Source organism: Balaenoptera ricei, chromosome 14, assembly GCF_028023285.1.
Source record: "Balaenoptera ricei isolate mBalRic1 chromosome 14, mBalRic1.hap2, whole genome shotgun sequence".
NCBI classification, from domain to species: Eukaryota; Metazoa; Chordata; class Mammalia; order Artiodactyla; family Balaenopteridae; genus Balaenoptera; species Balaenoptera ricei.
Genome location: NC_082652.1, coordinates 7,948,417 through 7,966,232, shown reverse-complemented (window position 1 = coordinate 7,966,232; position 17,816 = coordinate 7,948,417). Strand labels below are relative to the sequence as shown.

At 47.9% G+C, this 17,816-nt stretch overlaps 1 protein-coding gene across 12 annotated transcripts in view; it reads left to right on the top strand.

Moving 5' to 3' along the window:
• CFAP251 (cilia and flagella associated protein 251) overlaps positions 1-17,816 on the top strand; it is a 68,635-nt gene that overhangs the window by 40,080 nt on the left and 10,739 nt on the right. For 2 of the 12 annotated variants that reach the window (XM_059894260.1, XM_059894261.1), the window contains exons 16-19: positions 1,188-1,302; positions 1,931-2,094; positions 6,843-6,933; positions 7,144-7,287. In XM_059894260.1, coding sequence (XP_059750243.1) covers positions 1,188-1,302; positions 1,931-2,094; positions 6,843-6,933; positions 7,144-7,287 — 514 coding nt within the window. Of the gene's footprint in view, positions 1-1,187; positions 1,303-1,930; positions 2,095-4,384; positions 4,647-6,842; positions 6,934-7,143; positions 7,288-7,660; positions 7,950-15,252; positions 16,051-17,816 lie in introns of those variants that run through there. The other 10 variants (XM_059894262.1, XM_059894264.1, XM_059894263.1 and 7 more) reach the window with 10 other exon arrangements.

The window sequence follows — 17,816 nt, the reverse complement described above, 5'->3', positions numbered from 1 at the left end:
TTGTGGGGTGTGAAGTGTATTTGGCTTTGTGGGTCCTCTTTTTTTAAAAAAGATATATAATTAAGAATAAAAAGTGGGAACTTCCCTGGTGGCGCAGTGGTTAAGAATCCACCTGCCAATACAGGAGACACGGGTTTGATCCCTGGTCCGGGAAGATCCCACATGCTGCGGAGCAATTAAGCCCGTGCGCCACAACTATTTAGCCTGCACAGTAGAGCCCGCGAGCCACAACTACTGAGCCCGCATGCCACAGCTACTGAAGCCCATGCGCCTAGAGCCCGAGCTTCTCAACAAGAGAAGCCACCGCAGTGAGAAGCCCGCGCACCGCAACAAAGAGTAGCCCCCGCTCGCCGCAACTAGAGAAAGACCGCGCGCGGCAGCAAAGACCCAACACAGCCCTAAATAAATAAATAAATAAATAAATAAATAAATAAATAAATAAATAAATAAATAAATAAAATAAGCGACAAGGATATACTGTGAAAAATATATATTAAAAAAAAAGAATAAAAAGTGGCCAGTGCCCCTCCCAGGCCTCAGGAGGTGTGTGTGCAAGGAAGGGGTCCTTATGCGCAGGTCTGGCCAGCTTCAGGGAAAATCCACCTCTGGGCTTGAGATCCTGTCCTGGAGCCTCCCCTCAGATCAGATTCCTAATTAGCGTAAGAGTGTCTGAATTCAGAAGTCGGACTGCTGTGAGGGTGCGATTCATTACAGTTTGATGCGCAGATGGATTTTTGGAATCCGCGCGTTGCCTTTAGACCTGCTGTCAGCTGTCTGGACACCAGGCTGAGGTCTTGGCCCCGCCGTGGGGATGGGGGTGTTTCCTCGCATCCTGCTGACGTTCCTCCCGTGCTTGCAGCATTTTTCCCATCCCTTGTTCGCGTGCACGTTCTCGAGGCATAATGTTCCCTTCACTCAGCTGTCAAGGAGGAAAGTCAGAGCCGTGGCTGTGAAAAGCATCCTTCACAAGCAGAGTTTCCCCAGAGCGTTCGCCGTTTGGAGCTGTTGCCCCTTATTTACGGCTGCTGTTGGCGGTTGAGGGAGAGGTTCTTACAAATGGGCTTAGCTGAGCAACAAGACAGGAAATTCAGAATTTAAAATGTATAGGGCAACGTGAAAGGGAGCAAGTCATAAAACCTGCCTTGGGATTTGTGGAATTTAGAAAGCGTTCCTTTTTTCTCTTGCAGAAAGACACTCCTCGGGCCAGTTTACGGATCTCCCATTGAGCAGATACAAATCCTCCCAGTGAAAACCCCTCTGGAACTTCAGAAACGCTACATGGTGTTTGTTAACAGGGACAAGGTACCAGCCCTTTGCTCTCTGCCCCGTAAGGTGACCGTGTACTTGGAGCCGGAGGCAGTCTCAGGTATTTCAAGACTCAAGAACGCCGGCTTTCACAGCCAAGCCCGCGACTCCCATCCTGCTCCACAGTGAAAATGGCCATAAATGAGCGGGAATGACTCTCAGGAGAGTTACCTCATTTTCTCTACTCCCAAAAATACAAGACACATGGTCCACCAAAGGGTTTTTCTTTTCTGATTTCTTTACAAGGAAAAATCTTATAAAGACATACAAGTTAGTTACACTTAGTTGTATATTTGATGACTAATCTATATGGGAAGGCATAAAATCATAAGATGCCAGAATTGTCCTGGAAAAGCCTGGACATGTGACCATGAAGATAGGAGGAAAGCTTCCTTTCTGTGTCCCTGGTGGAACCGGCATCTCTCTCCCAAGGGACCACCGTGCAGGGCACAGTGTGTGCGAAGCCCCAGCCACGTGAAATGCAGCTCTCACACACTGAGGTGGCTGGTTCTGGACACACAGGTCCTTCCCGTAAACAGATCTGGAGGTGACAGGTGACCCTGCCAGGCCCGGCCTGGGGCCCAGTTATCTGAGTCTGAATATCTAGTTACATCTTCCTTTCTAGGTTGGACTTCAGATCTTACCAGTTGATGGCAACCCACATAAGACATCTGCTCTTATATGCCACCCCAGCGGGGTGGCTGGAATGGACGTTTCCTATGACGGCCGCTACGCCTTCACAGCAGGAGGGCAGGACCGGACGGTGGTGCAGTGGGAAATCAATTTAAGGTACGTGATGCGGCGAGAAGCTTGGCCCCATAAGAAGGGGGCCGAGTGGAGACCCCTTCTTTTCACTCAGGAACAGCAGACAGGTGTTAAACCCCTATGACGTGCCAGCCACTGTGCTGGGCCTGCGGGTCCAAAGACAGCCAAGACTCAGGCGTTGCCTTTGGGGTGCTCCCTGCGACACCCGCTCGTATTAATGTGCAGACAAAAGGTTACTGTTCTGTCCCAGGGACCCATGGTATTTGCAGGTGAGGCCGTGTGATTCCACCTTGTTCACCCGGGCCCCATGAGATACTTCTCACCCTGTCGCCGCCTGCAAATTCACACCAGTTAGAGAGATCTAGCCTAAATCTCCAAAGAGTGTGTTACAGAAATAGTAAGAGTATCATTTGAAATGTGTATTTTCAGTCTACTCTTCTCACCCCCCTGCCCTGAGCTGAGAATCTCTGCCTAGGGCGAGGCTGGAGAATTGCATGGTTGAGCATCAGAGAGACACGGACTTTGAAGTCAAAGAGACAAGGGTTCAAATCTGAAGCCTACTCTCTGCTAGCTGTGGGACCTAGGGCAGGTTTCTTAGCAGCTCTGATCTTTGGATTCCTTGTCTGTGAAATGGGGGTACATGGGGGTAAAAATAGGGACTTTTACAGGATCCTTGTAAGGATCAGGTAGGCTGATACATGTAAAGCACACAGCAGAGATAAGGACTCAGCAAATTAATCATTTCCTTTTGTCTCTTCTTCCTTATAAAGGCATTTGCTTATGAGCTCAGGATCTTTGTTACTAAAAAAGGGGGCAACCACCATGGTGATCCTCTCATCTCCCCAAATTCAGCGAGCAGCCCCGGGGCAGAGCCAGTTTCTTGTCTGACCACCTTCTCCAAGCCCCTGCCTCTCAGGTGGCCCCCTGCCTGGCAGGGTCCCATTGAGGAGCTGGGTAAAAGCAGCTCGGAGGCGCCGAGCTTCCTAAAAGAACAAACCTGTTTCATGGCTCCCAGTAAAAGCACGCCCCTTACTGTCTGCCACGTGCACATCTTTCTTCTGTGCAGTCATCGAAGCTTCGCCCCTTAACCTGAATAGGAGCAAGAACAGCGAGGTTAATTCCCTTTGGAACCGTGGGGGTTTCAGTTTGCAGTTGCAGCCCTGACCTTCACCTCTGCCTTCACCTAAGAGGGCAGATCTTGGGAATTTAGAAGCTGGAGGTGAGCTCTCCCCTTGAAAAGAACCTCCTGATCAGGGCCCCAGAATGAGCTGCTTAATTCCTGGACACCTAGCCTGTTACCTGGACCGATGGGGCAAGCAACACCCTGGTGGGAGAACAGTCTTCCTTCTTTCGTTTTTGTCCTCTTCTCAATCATCTTGGGATCTGCACTAGTAGAGATTTAAAAAAAAAAAAAGCACCCACTTTCCAGTAGCTTTCCTGTGCATGGCCAGAGTCCAGGCTTCTGAGAATTTCAATTTAATCTGTTGCAGGGACAAAAGATCATTATAAACTAATTAGCACTTCATTGCTGCTTCTGGTGTTTTAATATGTTCAGTGCTTCACTAATGGGAAGAAATATAAAAACCCTAAACAAGTAAACAAACAAAATTCCCTACCAGATCTACTGATGGCGAGTCGTAGGGTGAAATGAAGACGATAAATCCTCTCGCGTTCACATTATTTTAACCAGCCCACTCCTAGGCCCCCAATCTATCATTGCAGCATCTCAGACTTCCCCTGGGAGACCCCTTCCCTCATCTTTCCCCCTGTCTTGGCTGGCAGGCCACCCTCTTTCTCTCCTTGTCTGGCATCTGTTTTAAAATCCCCCATTTTTGTGCTCAACCTCACACCCCCCTGTAATCCTGCTGCCTTGCTCAGACAAGAGCAGAAAGACCTGGATTCAAATCCCACCTCCCCTACTACTTGCTGTATGACCTGAGGCAAGTCCCTTCCCTTCCCTGAGTCTCAGTTTCTCCATCTGTTAAATGGGGATATTATCACCGTGTTCAGAGCTGTTTTGAGGGTGGTGATTCCTACCACTGCTGTTCCCCCTCCTCCCTCCCCCCACCCCGTCCCCTCCTCTCCCCCCTCCCCCTCCTCTCCCCCCTCCCCCCCTTTTTTTGGTTGTTGTTGTTGCTAACATGAAAGCCTTTGTTTTTAATTTGGTTGATACACATTTGACAAAATATTTTAGAATAAAATAATCCATGAACAGGCACAAGGTATTTACAGTAACAACTGTGAAAAACATAAAACTGACGTATTCTTAAACAGTGATGTCTATTTATAAAATTTTTTGTTGTGAATCCGGAAGACTTTCAGTTCTGCTCATTACCCTGGTCTGAAGCCCCGACAGATGGTGTGTAAGGCCCAGGAGTAGGAGGTGCAACTCTAACACATTTGGCAAGTAAGGATCATCTGTTGGTTTGCACTCACAGGGAAGTGAAGGGCCAGATCTTGGGGTAAGGTCCCCTTTCTCTTCCCCCTCCTCCCTCTCCTCTCCCTCCTCTCCCTCCCCTCCCCTCCCCTCCCCCTCCCCTCCCCCTCTCCTCCCCTCCCCTCCCCCTCCCCTCCCCTACCCCTCCTCTCCCCCCTCCTCTCCCCTCCCCTCCCCCACCCCTCCCCTCCCCCTCCCCTCCCCCTCCCCTCCCCCTCCCCCTTCTCCCCTAGAGAGCGTTTACTGAGCTCTTGCTATATGCTGGTTGCAGTGCTCACTGTTTCTTGGGCTTTAGCTCTTTCCCAAAAGCACTGAGTATATTTCTGGGCACACACACAGTAGGTTTTCAGTAAATGTACCTCCATCTTGTGCCCCAATGACCTCTTTTTTTGTGGCAAGCATTAGAACCCAACTTAGGCAGAAAGGGGAAGTTACGAGCGGGTCCTGGGGTCTCGGGTCACCGCACCGCAGGGAGAGCAGGCCAGCCCGCCCTCAGCATTTGCTCTCCGCTCGCCTCTGCTGTTGCTGTCACTCTCTGCAGAGCTGGATTTCGTCACTCAGCGGGAACTCGGCCACTGACAGTCCCCAGATTTCACACCAGAGAGAGGGAGTCTCTTGCCCCAGCTCTGGTGGGACAAGCCCAGCCCCGTCCCTCTGGCTCTCAGGTCAGCTGAGCTGACGGTGGCCAGGAAGCAGGGGACGTGGGGTAGTCCTGACGGCTGGAGGGCTGTTCCCAGAGAATCCGGAGCTCTGTGCGCCTGTCCCCTGGGGCCTTCCTGGTGGCGACTGGCTCCTCCATGTCACCTGGGCCTTTACCTGGCCCTGCTTCAGAATCAAATGGCCAATAGTGGCCTCACTGCCCACAGAGCCTGTTGGGATTGGGCCTGGGCCTGGCCTGGAGGCCACAGAGCGGGAGCCCTCTCAGCCGGACACCTGCCTTGATGTCCGCCGAGACCGGGGTGAAGACTGGGCCAAGAGCCGGGTGAATATCAGAGCCAAGAGCCGGGTGAAGACTGGGCCCTACTGGAGACGGTCCTCAGGCCCACCTGGACCCCAGGCCCACCTGGAGAGTACACCAGCTCCATGGACCTCACGCAGCCTGCTTGGGTGGGGCTTGTGCGGGGCCGTGACAAGAGGACCGAGGACTGTTTTGTGGCTGACTCTTGCAGGAGAGCCGTAGGTGCACCTCAACACCCAGTTCCACAGTAATAATAGTCCTGAGCCAGGCCCGGGGCCGAGTGCTTTCCGTGTGTTGTCTGATGTGTCCTCACAGCCATCCTGTGGCGTAGGCACTGTTGGTATCCCTGTTGTACAGATCTGGAAACTAGCTCCGAGGGGTTCAGTGATCTGCCCAAGCAATGGAGTAATGTGCTGGGGCTGGGATTCACATCAACCCCACACCGCAACAAAGATTCATCACAGGAGGAAAATAAAGGGCTTCATGTCGAATCCTTTCTGTGCATTCACTTTAATTTTCACAACAATCCCCTGAGGCAGACCCTGTAATTATTTCCATTTTACAGAATAGGAAACTGAGGCCCTGAGTGGTTAAGTCACTTGCCCATGATCACACTGCTTGCAAGTGGCAGAGCCGGGGCTCACAGGCATGTCCCTTTGACTCCAGCTTCTGTATACATAACCACTTCCCTGCCATGGTCTGCACAAAGTGTGTCTTAATAACCCTACAAAGAGGCTAATGGTCTGATTAGCAGAAATCCAGTTAGTGGATTATTAAGATGATTTCATATTATTATTAGCATTTTGTATGAGGCAAAGTCAGCCTCATACAAAAAGTAGGTTTTCTTACCACTTAAAGGGGCTATTTTTGGAAAAATCTGACCCTGTGTTAGAGAGCAGAGGTTATTTTTATCTGACCAGCGTGGGTCCCTTGCGGCCTCCAGAGTTTTTATGGAAGCAATTAGCGACGGCCGTCCACCTGTGCCACATCCCATTCTTCTGGCTCTGGTCACATGCAGATCTAAAGTTACAGGAGGGCCGCTTGGCTCGGGGGACTGTGGACTCACCACCCTCCCTCCCTCCCCCCCACCGCCCCCCCCCCCGAGAGATTGCAGACAAATTGCCAGGCGTCTGCCCTGTCATCCACGAGAGAATATCATCGTCATTAAGGCGGGTGCCCTGTACCACCGGGTTCCACACTTGAGATTGAATTTTCCATTTGCAGCTTCATTTTGGAGGGAATTTGCTTAACAAGTTTACAGAGACCCTAATCGTATCCTCGCTGTAATACCCTTCGGAGGTCCGCAGCTGGGCATTGCGGTGCATTGCGTTCCCGACTGACTGCTGGCTAATAACGATGTTTCTCTCATTGTTCTAGTGCCCTGGAGGCAGCAGTTTCTCTTGGGGGCGAAGACCTGACCCCATTCTATGGTCTGGTGTCTGGTGGCAGGGAAGGAAAATTCTACAGGGTAATTGTCCTCAGAGTAAACACTTCCTGGTAACATCTAGTTAAGTCTGTAAAACAGATGTGCCCAGGGTTAACCTTCTTGCTTTTTGCCAAAGCTGTTTTCCCCACTGAGCTTAAAATGTACTTTCTAGAAAATGTCCTTGAAGTCTAAATGGCTGCTTCAGACTTAAGCCAAAAATGCATGTTGTGTTTCCACTTTATTTCCACATAGGAGCTGGAAGACTATTTTTACTATTCTCAGCTCCGTAGTCAAGGTATTGATACAATGGAGACTAGAGAGGTGTCGGAACACATCTGCCTGTCGGAGCTTCCTTTTGTCATGAGAGCAATTGGCTTTTACCCATCGGAAGAGAAGGTAGGTAGAATGAAAACAAGAACAGCCATGGGATGTGTTATTTATAAAAACGACCTCAGGGAGCAATCATTATAGGTCAAAGTAAAAATTTAACACTGTTCTTACATAAATGGATCAGAAAGGAGGTCCTGGGCATAGCAGATGCACTGCTTAGAAACAGACTTGCCGTAAAGATATTCCTGTAAGGCGGATTCCTTACCAGAGTTTGATGTTGGTAAGAGCATGGGCTTTGGAATTAGACAGAAGGCCCCTAGCTGCATGAGGACCAGCCTCATCCAGTTCAAAGAGTTGGTGCCCGCACAGCACTTGGCACAGAGTAGGCGACGTAGGAAGAGCTCAGTAAATGCTCGCTGTTGTGATCCTGTCCCTGTAGCTGCCATTCACCTGGCCTGTGTGAATGGGCTGCTCCTGCGAGCTGGGTGCTCACGCCGGGCTGCGGATGGAGCTCAGGAGATGCAGAACCTCGTAGCACACCCCAGCTGTAAGGGGCTCCCAGCAGGGGCCAGAGGAAATGGTCCTCGTGGAAACTGTGGCTTAAAATGCAACTGATTGTGTACTCTCACTTGAAATGCTAACACATTCTCATTGTAGAAAGTTTGGAAAAAATACACAAGTGGAATGAAGAAAATAATTACCTATAATCCCAGTACACAGAGACAACAGTTATTGGTATCTTCCTGGATTGATTTATATATAATACATACATATATATATATATATATATATATATATACATATACATAATTTTTAAAAACTAATGGGTACCATATTGAATATATATTTTTATCCTATATTTTCACTTGATATGATGTAATACGCATTTCCCATTTCATTAACAATTCTCTGAAAACTTGATTTATAAAGGATATAGCTTAATTTTAAAACTTTGTCTGATTTAGAAAATAGACCTGTAAAGAAGAAAATAGAAATGACTCAGAGGTAATCATTTTGGTGGACTTCCTTCTATTGTTTTATATTTAGACATAGATAAACAAAGAATTGTCATTATGTGGTGTATATAGGTATATATCTCAACATTTTACAGAGTACGTGTGTATGTATATGTATACGTGTATAGCAACATTCTCAGTAACTGTTGTTTTGTGAGCATGTGGCGAAAATTCCTCGATAATATGCTTTTTACCCCTGGCTTTATTAAGATATAATTGACATATAACATTGTGTGCATTTAAGATATTCAATATAGTGATTTTATATACGTACATATTAAAAAATGATTACCACGGTATGGTTAGTTAACACATCCATCCCCTTGCATGGTTACAGTTTTTTGTGTGTGATGAGAACTCGAAAAATCTACTATGTTAGCAACTTTCAAATATACTGTACTGTATTGTTAACTAGAGTCCCCATGCTGTACCTTACACCCCCAGGACATGTTTATCTTATAATTGGGAGTTTGTACCCTTTGACCACTTTTCACCCATTTCTCCCACTCCCCACCCCCTGCCCCTGGCAACCACCAATCTGTTTCTGTTTCTATGAGTTTGGGTTTTTTTTAAGATTCCACATACAAGTGAGATTGGACAGTATTTGTCTTTCCCTGTCTGACTTGTTCCACTTAAAGCAATGCCCTCAGGTTTCATCCATGTTGTCATACATGGCAGGATTTCCTTCTTTTTTATGGCTAAATAATATTCCAATAATATTCTATCATGCACACAGACACAATCCACATTTTCTTTATCCATCCCTACCAACAATGCACAAGAATTCCCTTTTCTCCACATCCTTGTGAACACTTGTTTTCTCGTTTTTTTGATGAAAGCCATTCTGACAGGTGTGAGGTGATAGCTCATTGTGGTTTTGATTTGCATTTCCCTGATGATTAGTGACGTGAGCACCTTTTCATGTACTTATTGATCATTTGAATATCTTCTTTAGAAAAATGTCTATTCAAGTCTTCTGCCCATTTTTTAAGGGGGTTATTTGGCTTTTTTTTTTTGAATTATTAGCACCTTTAATTATTATTTATTTATTTATCCTTTTTTTTTTTTTTTTTTTTTGGCTGTGTTGGGTCTTCGTTTCTGTGCAAGGGCTTCCTCTATTTGCGGCAAGCGGGAGCCACTCTTCATCGCGGTGCGCGGGCCTCTCACTATCGCGGCCTCTCTTGTTGCGGAGCACAGGCTCCAGACGCGCAGGCTCAGTAGTTGTGGCTCATGGGCTTAGTTGCTCCGCGGCATGTGGGATCCTCCCAGACCAGGGCTCGAACCCGTGTCCCCTGCATTGGCAGGCGGACTCTCAACCACTGCGCCACCAGGGAAGCCCGGCTATTCGGCTTTTTGCTATTGGTTGTGAGTCCCTTATGTATTTTGGATATCAACCCCTTATCAGACATGTGGTTTGCAAATATTTCCTCCCATTCTGTAGGTTGCTTTTTCATTTTGTCAATCGTTTCTTTTGCTGTGCAGAAGCTTTTTGGTTTGCTGTAGACAACATGCTTTTGAAAGGCTGTATACTCAGTTGATCCATTCCCCAGCTGACAGACACATAGGTTGTATGAAGTATTTCGGCTGTCAGAGACATGGCTGTGATGCACATCTCTGCGTATGGTTTTTGCACACTTCTCTGATTATTTTCCTGGGTCGGAGTCCTAGAAATAGAATTACTGGGTCAGAGAATATGAACTTTAAGGCCCGTTGCCAAATAGTTTTCCAGCAATGTAGCATTTTGCAGCTCACCATCAAGCATACATAACTCCTGAAACCCAGCTAAGACTCAACGTTCACATTAGGTGTCTGAGCACATTTCAGTGATGTGAGCTGTGGTCCCAGTCCTTTCCCCTGGCTTCAGTGGCCTACCCAGAATCACCAGTTTTTGGGTGCTCCAAGTATGACTGGAAGGTGACTTTTATTCTCCAAGTAGCGTCTGGAGAAATGAGTTTTCAGAGCCCATAAACCCAGCTGAGTCTTGAATGAGTACCTTAAAAACATCAGGGGGACTTCCCTGGTGGCGCAGTGGTTAAGAAGCCACCTGCCAGTGCAGGGGACACGGGTTCGAGCCCTGGTCCGGGAAGATCCCACATGCTGCGGAGCAACTAAGCCCGTGCGCCACAACTACTGAGCCTGTGTTCTACAGACCGCAAGCCACAACTACTGAGCCCCCGTGCCATAACTACTGAAGGCCACGCGCTCTAGAGCCCGTGGTCTGCAACAAGAGAAACCACAGCAATGAGAAGCCCGCGCACTGCAACGAAGAGTAACCCCCGCTCGCTGCAACTAGAGAAAGCCTGCGTGCAGCAACAAAGACCCAGCGTAACCAAAAAAAAAAAAAAGAAAGTCAGGGATTCTTTAAGCTCCTCAAAAGGTCTTTTGACCAGTGTTCATTTTGTAAAAGTACATGGTCAGAAACAGAAGCAACTACCCGGAAAGTTTGTGCAACCCACATAGAAGTGTTCCCTAGGGCTGTGTTTCTAAAGCATGTCCCTTAGAACATTGTTTCCCAAACTGGCAACCTGCAACAGAATTACCTGGAGCATTTACTAAATAATCAGATTCCTGGGCCCCATCCCAGATCTAGCCAATCAGAATCTCGAATTATGGGGCCTGGGAGTCTGCATTTTCCACTTTGCCCCTTACCTGGTAGTCCAGCCGGGAAGAGGTCCTCCTCCACAGTGCCGCACAGACTCAGTTGCTACCTGCAGTGTCTAAGGATCATATTCATATGAAACTCACCAAAATGCCATCATGGGCCATATGTCTCACATTTCCTGTAAGCACTCAGGAGCCTCTCTCTGATGGCTGCAGATCCAAGCCATCCTACTAGGGAAGCAGCTCCGGGTAGCAGCTGGGAGCACAGCCTCCTGGGTCAGGTGGCTCTGGGTTTGACTCCTGACTATAAGCACTCGCCAGCTGAGAGACTTGGTCAAGTTTCTGAACCTCCCTAAGCCTCAGTTTCCTCATCTATAGAATGGGGCTAATAGTAGTACCCAGCCCCTGGAATTATTGTGACGATTAAATGAGTATCTGTTTAGTACAGTACAGGGCACATGTTAAATGTTTGAAAAAACACCATCCAGTATTATTAACTCCACCATCCATCCTATCCTCGTCTCTGGATGTGTGATTATAAAAGGCCTTTAGATGAATGTCTCTCTGACCCTGTGGATCTTTGTTTACAATACCCTTTCTAAAATCAGTTTTTTATTTTCTTGATTTGTCTGGTAAAGAGACTTTATGTAAATGGCCGAAAGTCATCAAACTGGTGGCAGCCTTCTCACTCAGGATTCTTGATTTTAAACCCTGGGCTCATGTAAATGTGTCCTCTGCAGTCCTGCTTTGTCGATAAGGGAATTCTGGGTGTTTATCCTTTGTGACTGTCACCCACCTGCCACACGAATCGCTGAAGGAGGAGGGTGGCACAGAGTGGCTGTGGTTTTTCTGCTTCCTCTAGAAGTAAGAAGTGTAATTACCAAAGGCTCACTCTGTTGTCCTATCATTGGCCAAAAATAATAAAGCTTAACAACCTATTGAAATCTTGCTGATGAGTAAAAAGTACCCAGAGGGACTTCCCTGGTGGTCCAGTGGTTAGGTCTTGCTGCTTTCACTGCCAAGGGCCCGGGTTCAATCCCTGGTTGGGGAACTAAGATCCCACAAGCCATGCAGCGTGGCAAAAAAAAAAAAAAAAAAAAAGTACTCAGAAAAAAAGGTTAGTCTGCAACAAATGTTATAAAATGACATTGAATATTATTTTACCCACATTAAAATGGTCATTGCAAGGTTGTCACCGACTGTTGTGTCACTGACTGTTATGTCACCCCTCCCCCACCAGCTGCTAAAAAGGGGTTTCAGTGCCCTACTCAGTGTCTTCATAAATCCCCTGGACTCCAGGGTTTTTAATCCACTCAAAAAATAAATTTACTCTTTGGAGAGGTTTTCTGAAGGCCCCCGATCCAGATGTGGCCACATCCGAGTGCAAACACTGTTCGCTGATGAATTAGTTTATATCTGAAGCTCCGAAGGGAGAACTTTTTGATCTTTAGTTTCCATCAGATTTATAACGATTTTAATAAAAATGTTTTCGGGGCTTTGAAACTTTTAAACCCAGGCTTCGTCATGGTTAATGAAACATTTCCTATTAAGATGCAGCTGTTCCCCCTCCCCCGAGAAGTTGCATGAAGAAGTATGTGCCGCTGATAAGAGTATTTTCATACTTGGTTACTTGAAAGACTTAGAAACATAGACTCAAGCCAGCCCCCCAAGGCTCTACATTATTTATATTTTTCTTACGTCATTTTAACTGCCTTGGGGATTTGAATTTAGTCAGTGTGGTAGATTGAAGCCAAATTATACAAGAATGTAACCCTCCCCAAAGAATCCCTAGCCATTCCCATCTTCTGCAGAACACAGCCAAAGAGGTGAGGTAGGCTGCTCTTACAAATCTTCTTTTTTTTTTTTTTTTAAATTTTTATTTATTTATTTATTTTTGGCTGCGTTGGGTCTTTGTTGCTGCGTGCGGGCTTTCTCTAGTTGCAGTGAGCGGGGGCTACTCTTCGTTGTGGTGCACGGGCTTCTCATTGCAGTGGCTTCTCTTGTCGCGGAGCACGGGCTCTAGGTGCGCGGACTTCAGTAGTTGTGGCACGCAGGCTCAGTAGTTGTGGCTCACAGGCTCTAGAGCGCAGGCTCCGTAGTTGTGGCTCACGGGCTTAGTTGCTCCGCAGCATGTGGGATCTTCCCGGACCAGGGCTTGAACCTGTGTCCCCTGCATTGGCAGGCGGATTCTGAACCACTGCGCCACCAGGGAAGCCCACAAATCTTCATTTTTTAAAAAAGAAAGATCTGCAATGTTTATAATGTTATAAACCCTAGGTTTGGGTTCCTAAGTTAGGGCTCTTCACAGTTTGTATAGCTGATTTCACATACGAGAAAGTTTCATCTTCCATCTTTATATATATATTTTTCCCTCCGGGACTTTGGAATATCATGTCGGGGCCAGGCCTGTGCGTCACATGTGTTCCCTGGTTACTTGTGGCTATGTTTCTATTTAGCTTGCAGAGCGTTTTAGATTCTTGGTAAGTTTTTGCAATGAATTAGCAGCAGTTCAAGCACTTAGTTCTATAAATTAAGGCCAGTCCTGACAGAGAGGTGTGTGCCCAGCAAGAGTTCACATCGTGGAGGCTCAGCAAATCTTGGTCGGATGAGTAAACGAATGAATGATACGCTCACCAGTCATGTCTGACTGCAAAAACAATAAGGAAGATAGAATCCCTGACATTATTGTTTGATCTCAGAGTAATTAATAGTAGCCCTAACTATTTGGTGTATTCAGCAGCTTTAGCCTTGTTTAGGAGGGTTTGGAGAGGAAATAATCACTTAACTTTTTTAACGTGCTTACCTTTGGACCCAGCAATTCTGCTTTTAGGAGTATATCCTACAGGAAAACTCAAGCAAGTGTAACAGTGACGTACTGCAGGATAGTTTATAATAGTGAAAAATTAAAACAACCTTAAGGTCCGTTGATAAGAGATGGGGTAAATCAAGTAAGGCACACCTACACTTAGTAGTTATTAAACAGTGAAATTGACCTACGATTCTTTTATTCCTGTTCTCTTCTTTTTTTTTTTTTTTAATATTTTAAATTTATATATTTATTTATGACGTGTTGGGTCTTTGTTTCTGTGCGAGGGCTTTCTCTAGTTGCGGCAAGTTGGGGGCACTCTTCATCGCGGTGCGCGGGCCTCTCACTATCGCGGCCTCTCTTGTTGCGGAGCACAGGCTCCAGACGCGCAGGCTCAGCAGTTGTGGCTCACGGGCTTAGTTGCTCCACAGCATGTTGGATCTTCCCAGCCCAGGGCTCGAACCCATGTCCCCTGCATTGGCAGGCAGATTCTCAAGCACTGCGCCACCAGGGAAGCCCTCTTCTTTTTTTTAATTCTTTAATTTTATTTATTTGGCTGCGTCAGGTCTTAGCTGCAGCGCATGGGCTCTTTGTTGCAGTGCGCGGGCTTCTCTCTAGCTGCGGCACGCGGGCTCCAGAGCGCGTGGGCTCAGTAGTTGCGGCGCATGGACTTAGCTCTCCCATAGCAGGTGGGATCTTAGTTCCCTGACCAGGGATCGAACCCATGTCCCCTGTACTGGGAGGCGGATTCTTAACCACTGGACCACCAGGGAAGTCCCTGACCTATGATTCTTGCTTGACTCAGAAAGAATGTGCTGGTTTTATTGTTAAAGGACAAAAGGCAAGTTGCAAAACAGTATGTAAAGCATGACCTCACTTCATTAACGATAATATATAGATCTCATATATGCCTAGCAAAACTGAAAGAACTTCTTCCAAACCCTTAACAACACTGACTTCTGAGGCACGGGATCCGTGAGAGCTTTTACTGTCTACTTTCTGCCTATCACCTCCATCAGCTGGGGCCTCTGGTACCAGCTGGAACCCAGCCCTGGTTGCCACCCGTAGTCGGAGTTCGGGGCTGCCCTGGGGGCTCGCGCTCTCCTGGCCTCGGGGCTCCCCCGTGTGCGTGTGCACGCTCCAGGTCATTCCAGACGTGACGCTCAGCGTCTTCCTCCTTTTCCACAAAAACAGAAAGCCCATCCACACAAGACAGCTTCCCTGAAAAACTGGGAATCGCCAGACAGATTCATGCATAACCACATTCCACAGCAGTTTACCTAAAACTTCTCATTAGACCTTCTTCCCAATCCCGATGACCACCCCCAGGGGGGCTTCCTTGCTGGTCTTGACCCCCACCGAGCTCTGCTCCCCCTCTTCCTTCCCTGAGGAGCACCCCCTCCTGTCCCTCCGCTGGCCATGCCAGCTCAGCTCTTAGCTTCTGTTTCCAAATCTGCAGTATAAGCCCATCTCTAGGGTTTACAAATGAAAAACTTCCCATTTAGTCGCATCCACTCTCCTTAGAAGACCATCGTGGCTGTAAATTGCCGGGGAGAGGGGCGGCTCATACATACATTTCTGTAGAATTTAATTTTTCTTAACTACAAGCGGTAGCTTGTACTGCTTTTGTTTTCAGAACAAAACCCAGAAAGATAAACGAACAAATCCTCCCCAAGCCTTGTGTGCTAATCTTCGTGGCTAAACCTCGGTCCCAGCTGGGGTGGAGGGAGCGTAGCCAAGTGGCACAGCCGCCCGCCATACGAGGAGGAGAAATTTGAGCCAACGGTCATGGGCACAGTTTCTGCGCTGATGAAGACCCCATGGGAATTTGGAAATTCGCACTTTGAAGAAAGGTCCTCAGTGGGTTGGATTTGTTCTGAAGCATAAATATCAGGAGGTGTTTCCATCCTGAAAGTGAGAGAAATGGCCCACTGCTGTCGGGAGGCCTTCCTGGTCCACTGAGAACCCTACGCCAGGGAGCGCTGCTGTTGCCACACTTACAGCATCTAAAGAAAGAAATCCTAAAATGCTGCGCGGCCACTAAAAAAGAATGCAGCTGATAATATCAATAACACCAACAGCGGCAACAGCGGACCAGCCCTTCTCGCTTGAGCGCTCGCTGAGAGCCAAGGACTGTGCCAGCCCCCCTGGCGTTTCGTCCTCACAGCAAGCAGATGCGTTTATCATCTCCATCTTACCAGCCAGGACAGTGAGGCTTAGGGGGATGAGGAAGCTTGCTCGGCCACTCAGGGCCGCGGTCTGTACCCCAGCCGGCTGGTCTTAGTGCAAACAAAAGTCAGGACATCGAACACTGGCCATTGCTGAGGGATGGGGAATGATAGAGCACTTTACTTCTATTCTTACATCTCCAGTGTTTGCATTTTTTATAACAAGCACATATTCATCTTTACTGGTTTTATGATGATAAAAGAATAGATCATAGTCATGGTGAAAATTACATTTTTAAAAACTGATGTTATTTGCTTTGTTACTTGCCTTTGCCATTGCTTCACTTCTGTATTATATTTCTTTTTTTTTTTTTTTTGGCCTCACTGTGAAGCATGTGGGATCTTAGTTCCCCGACCAAGGATCAAACCCGCACCCCCTGCATTGGAAGTGCGGAGTCTTAACCGCTGGACCGCCAGGGAAGTCCCTATTTTTCTTCCTTTTATGATTATTATTATTTTTTTTGGCCACACCTCATGGCTTGCGGGATCTCCCCTGACCATGGCAGTGAAAATGCAGAATCCTAGCCACTAGGCCACCGGGGAACTCCCTATTTTTCTTCCTTTTAATCAACTTTATTGAGATATATCACATATCATACAATTCACCTATTTAAAGTGAGTCAATGGCTTTTAGTATGTTCACAGAGTTGTGCAACCATCACCACTATCGAATCCTAGAACATGTTTATCACCCTAAAAAGAAACCCTGTATCCATTAGCCGTCACTTCCCATCCCCCCTCCTCAGCCCCTGGCATCCACTAGTCTACTTCCCATCTCCAGATTTGCCTCTTCTGGACATTTCATATAGATGGAATCATGTGATGTGCGATCGTTTGTGTCTGGCTCCTTTCACTGTTTTCAAGGTGCATCCATGTTGTAGCATAATCAGTACTTCACTCCTTTTTCTAGAGGAGTAAAGAAAAGAGAAGTCACTGCGGTGGTTTCTCTTGTTGCAGAGCACGGGCTCTAGGCGCATGGGCTTCAGTAGTTGTGGCTTGCGGGCTCCAGAGCGCAGGCTCAGTAGTTGTGGCGCACGGGCTTAGCTGTTCCACGGCATGTGGGATCTTCCTGGACCGGGGCTCGAACCCATGTCCCCTGCATTGGCAGGCGGCTTCTTAACCACTGCGCCACCAGGGAAATCTGTCATTCAGATTTTAAAACCTTTAAAAACGTTCACCTGGGATGGGGAAGAATCCCCGGAAGTGCTTGCAGCCTGGGCCCCGTGAGGGGCTGGGCGGAGGTCACCATAAAGGGCGCTGGGAATGGTGGTGTTGTCATCTCTGAGCCTCCCCCCAGCCGGCAGACAGCAGGGAGAGAGCGCTGTGGCCCAGCACCGAGGGCTGGCCTTCTCCTGGGTCGGCGTCCAGTGCGCAGGACCTGACGGGAGGCAGCTGTTGTGCAGATCGTTACTGGAGAGGGGCGCAGCTGTGAGTGACAGAGCGATGCGCCAACAGCAGAGGCATCTCCAGCCCTGGAAGCTGCTGCCCAGCCCCTCCTCCCCTGCCCCAGGTCAGTGCGAAACGCCGCCGCGATGGGCCACACGGAGTGGGTGTGAGGCGAAGAGGACGCTGTGAGGAAAGACTGTCTCCTCATTTGCCAGGGACGGTCTAGAGAGCACTAGGTGTGTGTTAGGAGGAGGGAGAGTCCTTCCAGCCTGCGAGGCTATGAAACTATCACAGAAGAAACCGACCCGCACCAGGAGCCCGTTTATAAAGACGAGGAATGGCCCCAGTTCAAGTGTATCATGTTCCTCTCCGTTTAACAGGGAGGTTATAAAACTTAATTATAAGACACAATTCTAAGGCCATCAGTGGCTTCCTGCGGCTGACAACAGGATCGCAAACCCAAAGGCCTATGGGGAGAATGACAGCGGCAGGAGTAAAGCAGTCCTGGGCCAGGGGACCCCGGCCCTCCAAGGACAGGCCATCCTCACGTCTCGGGGC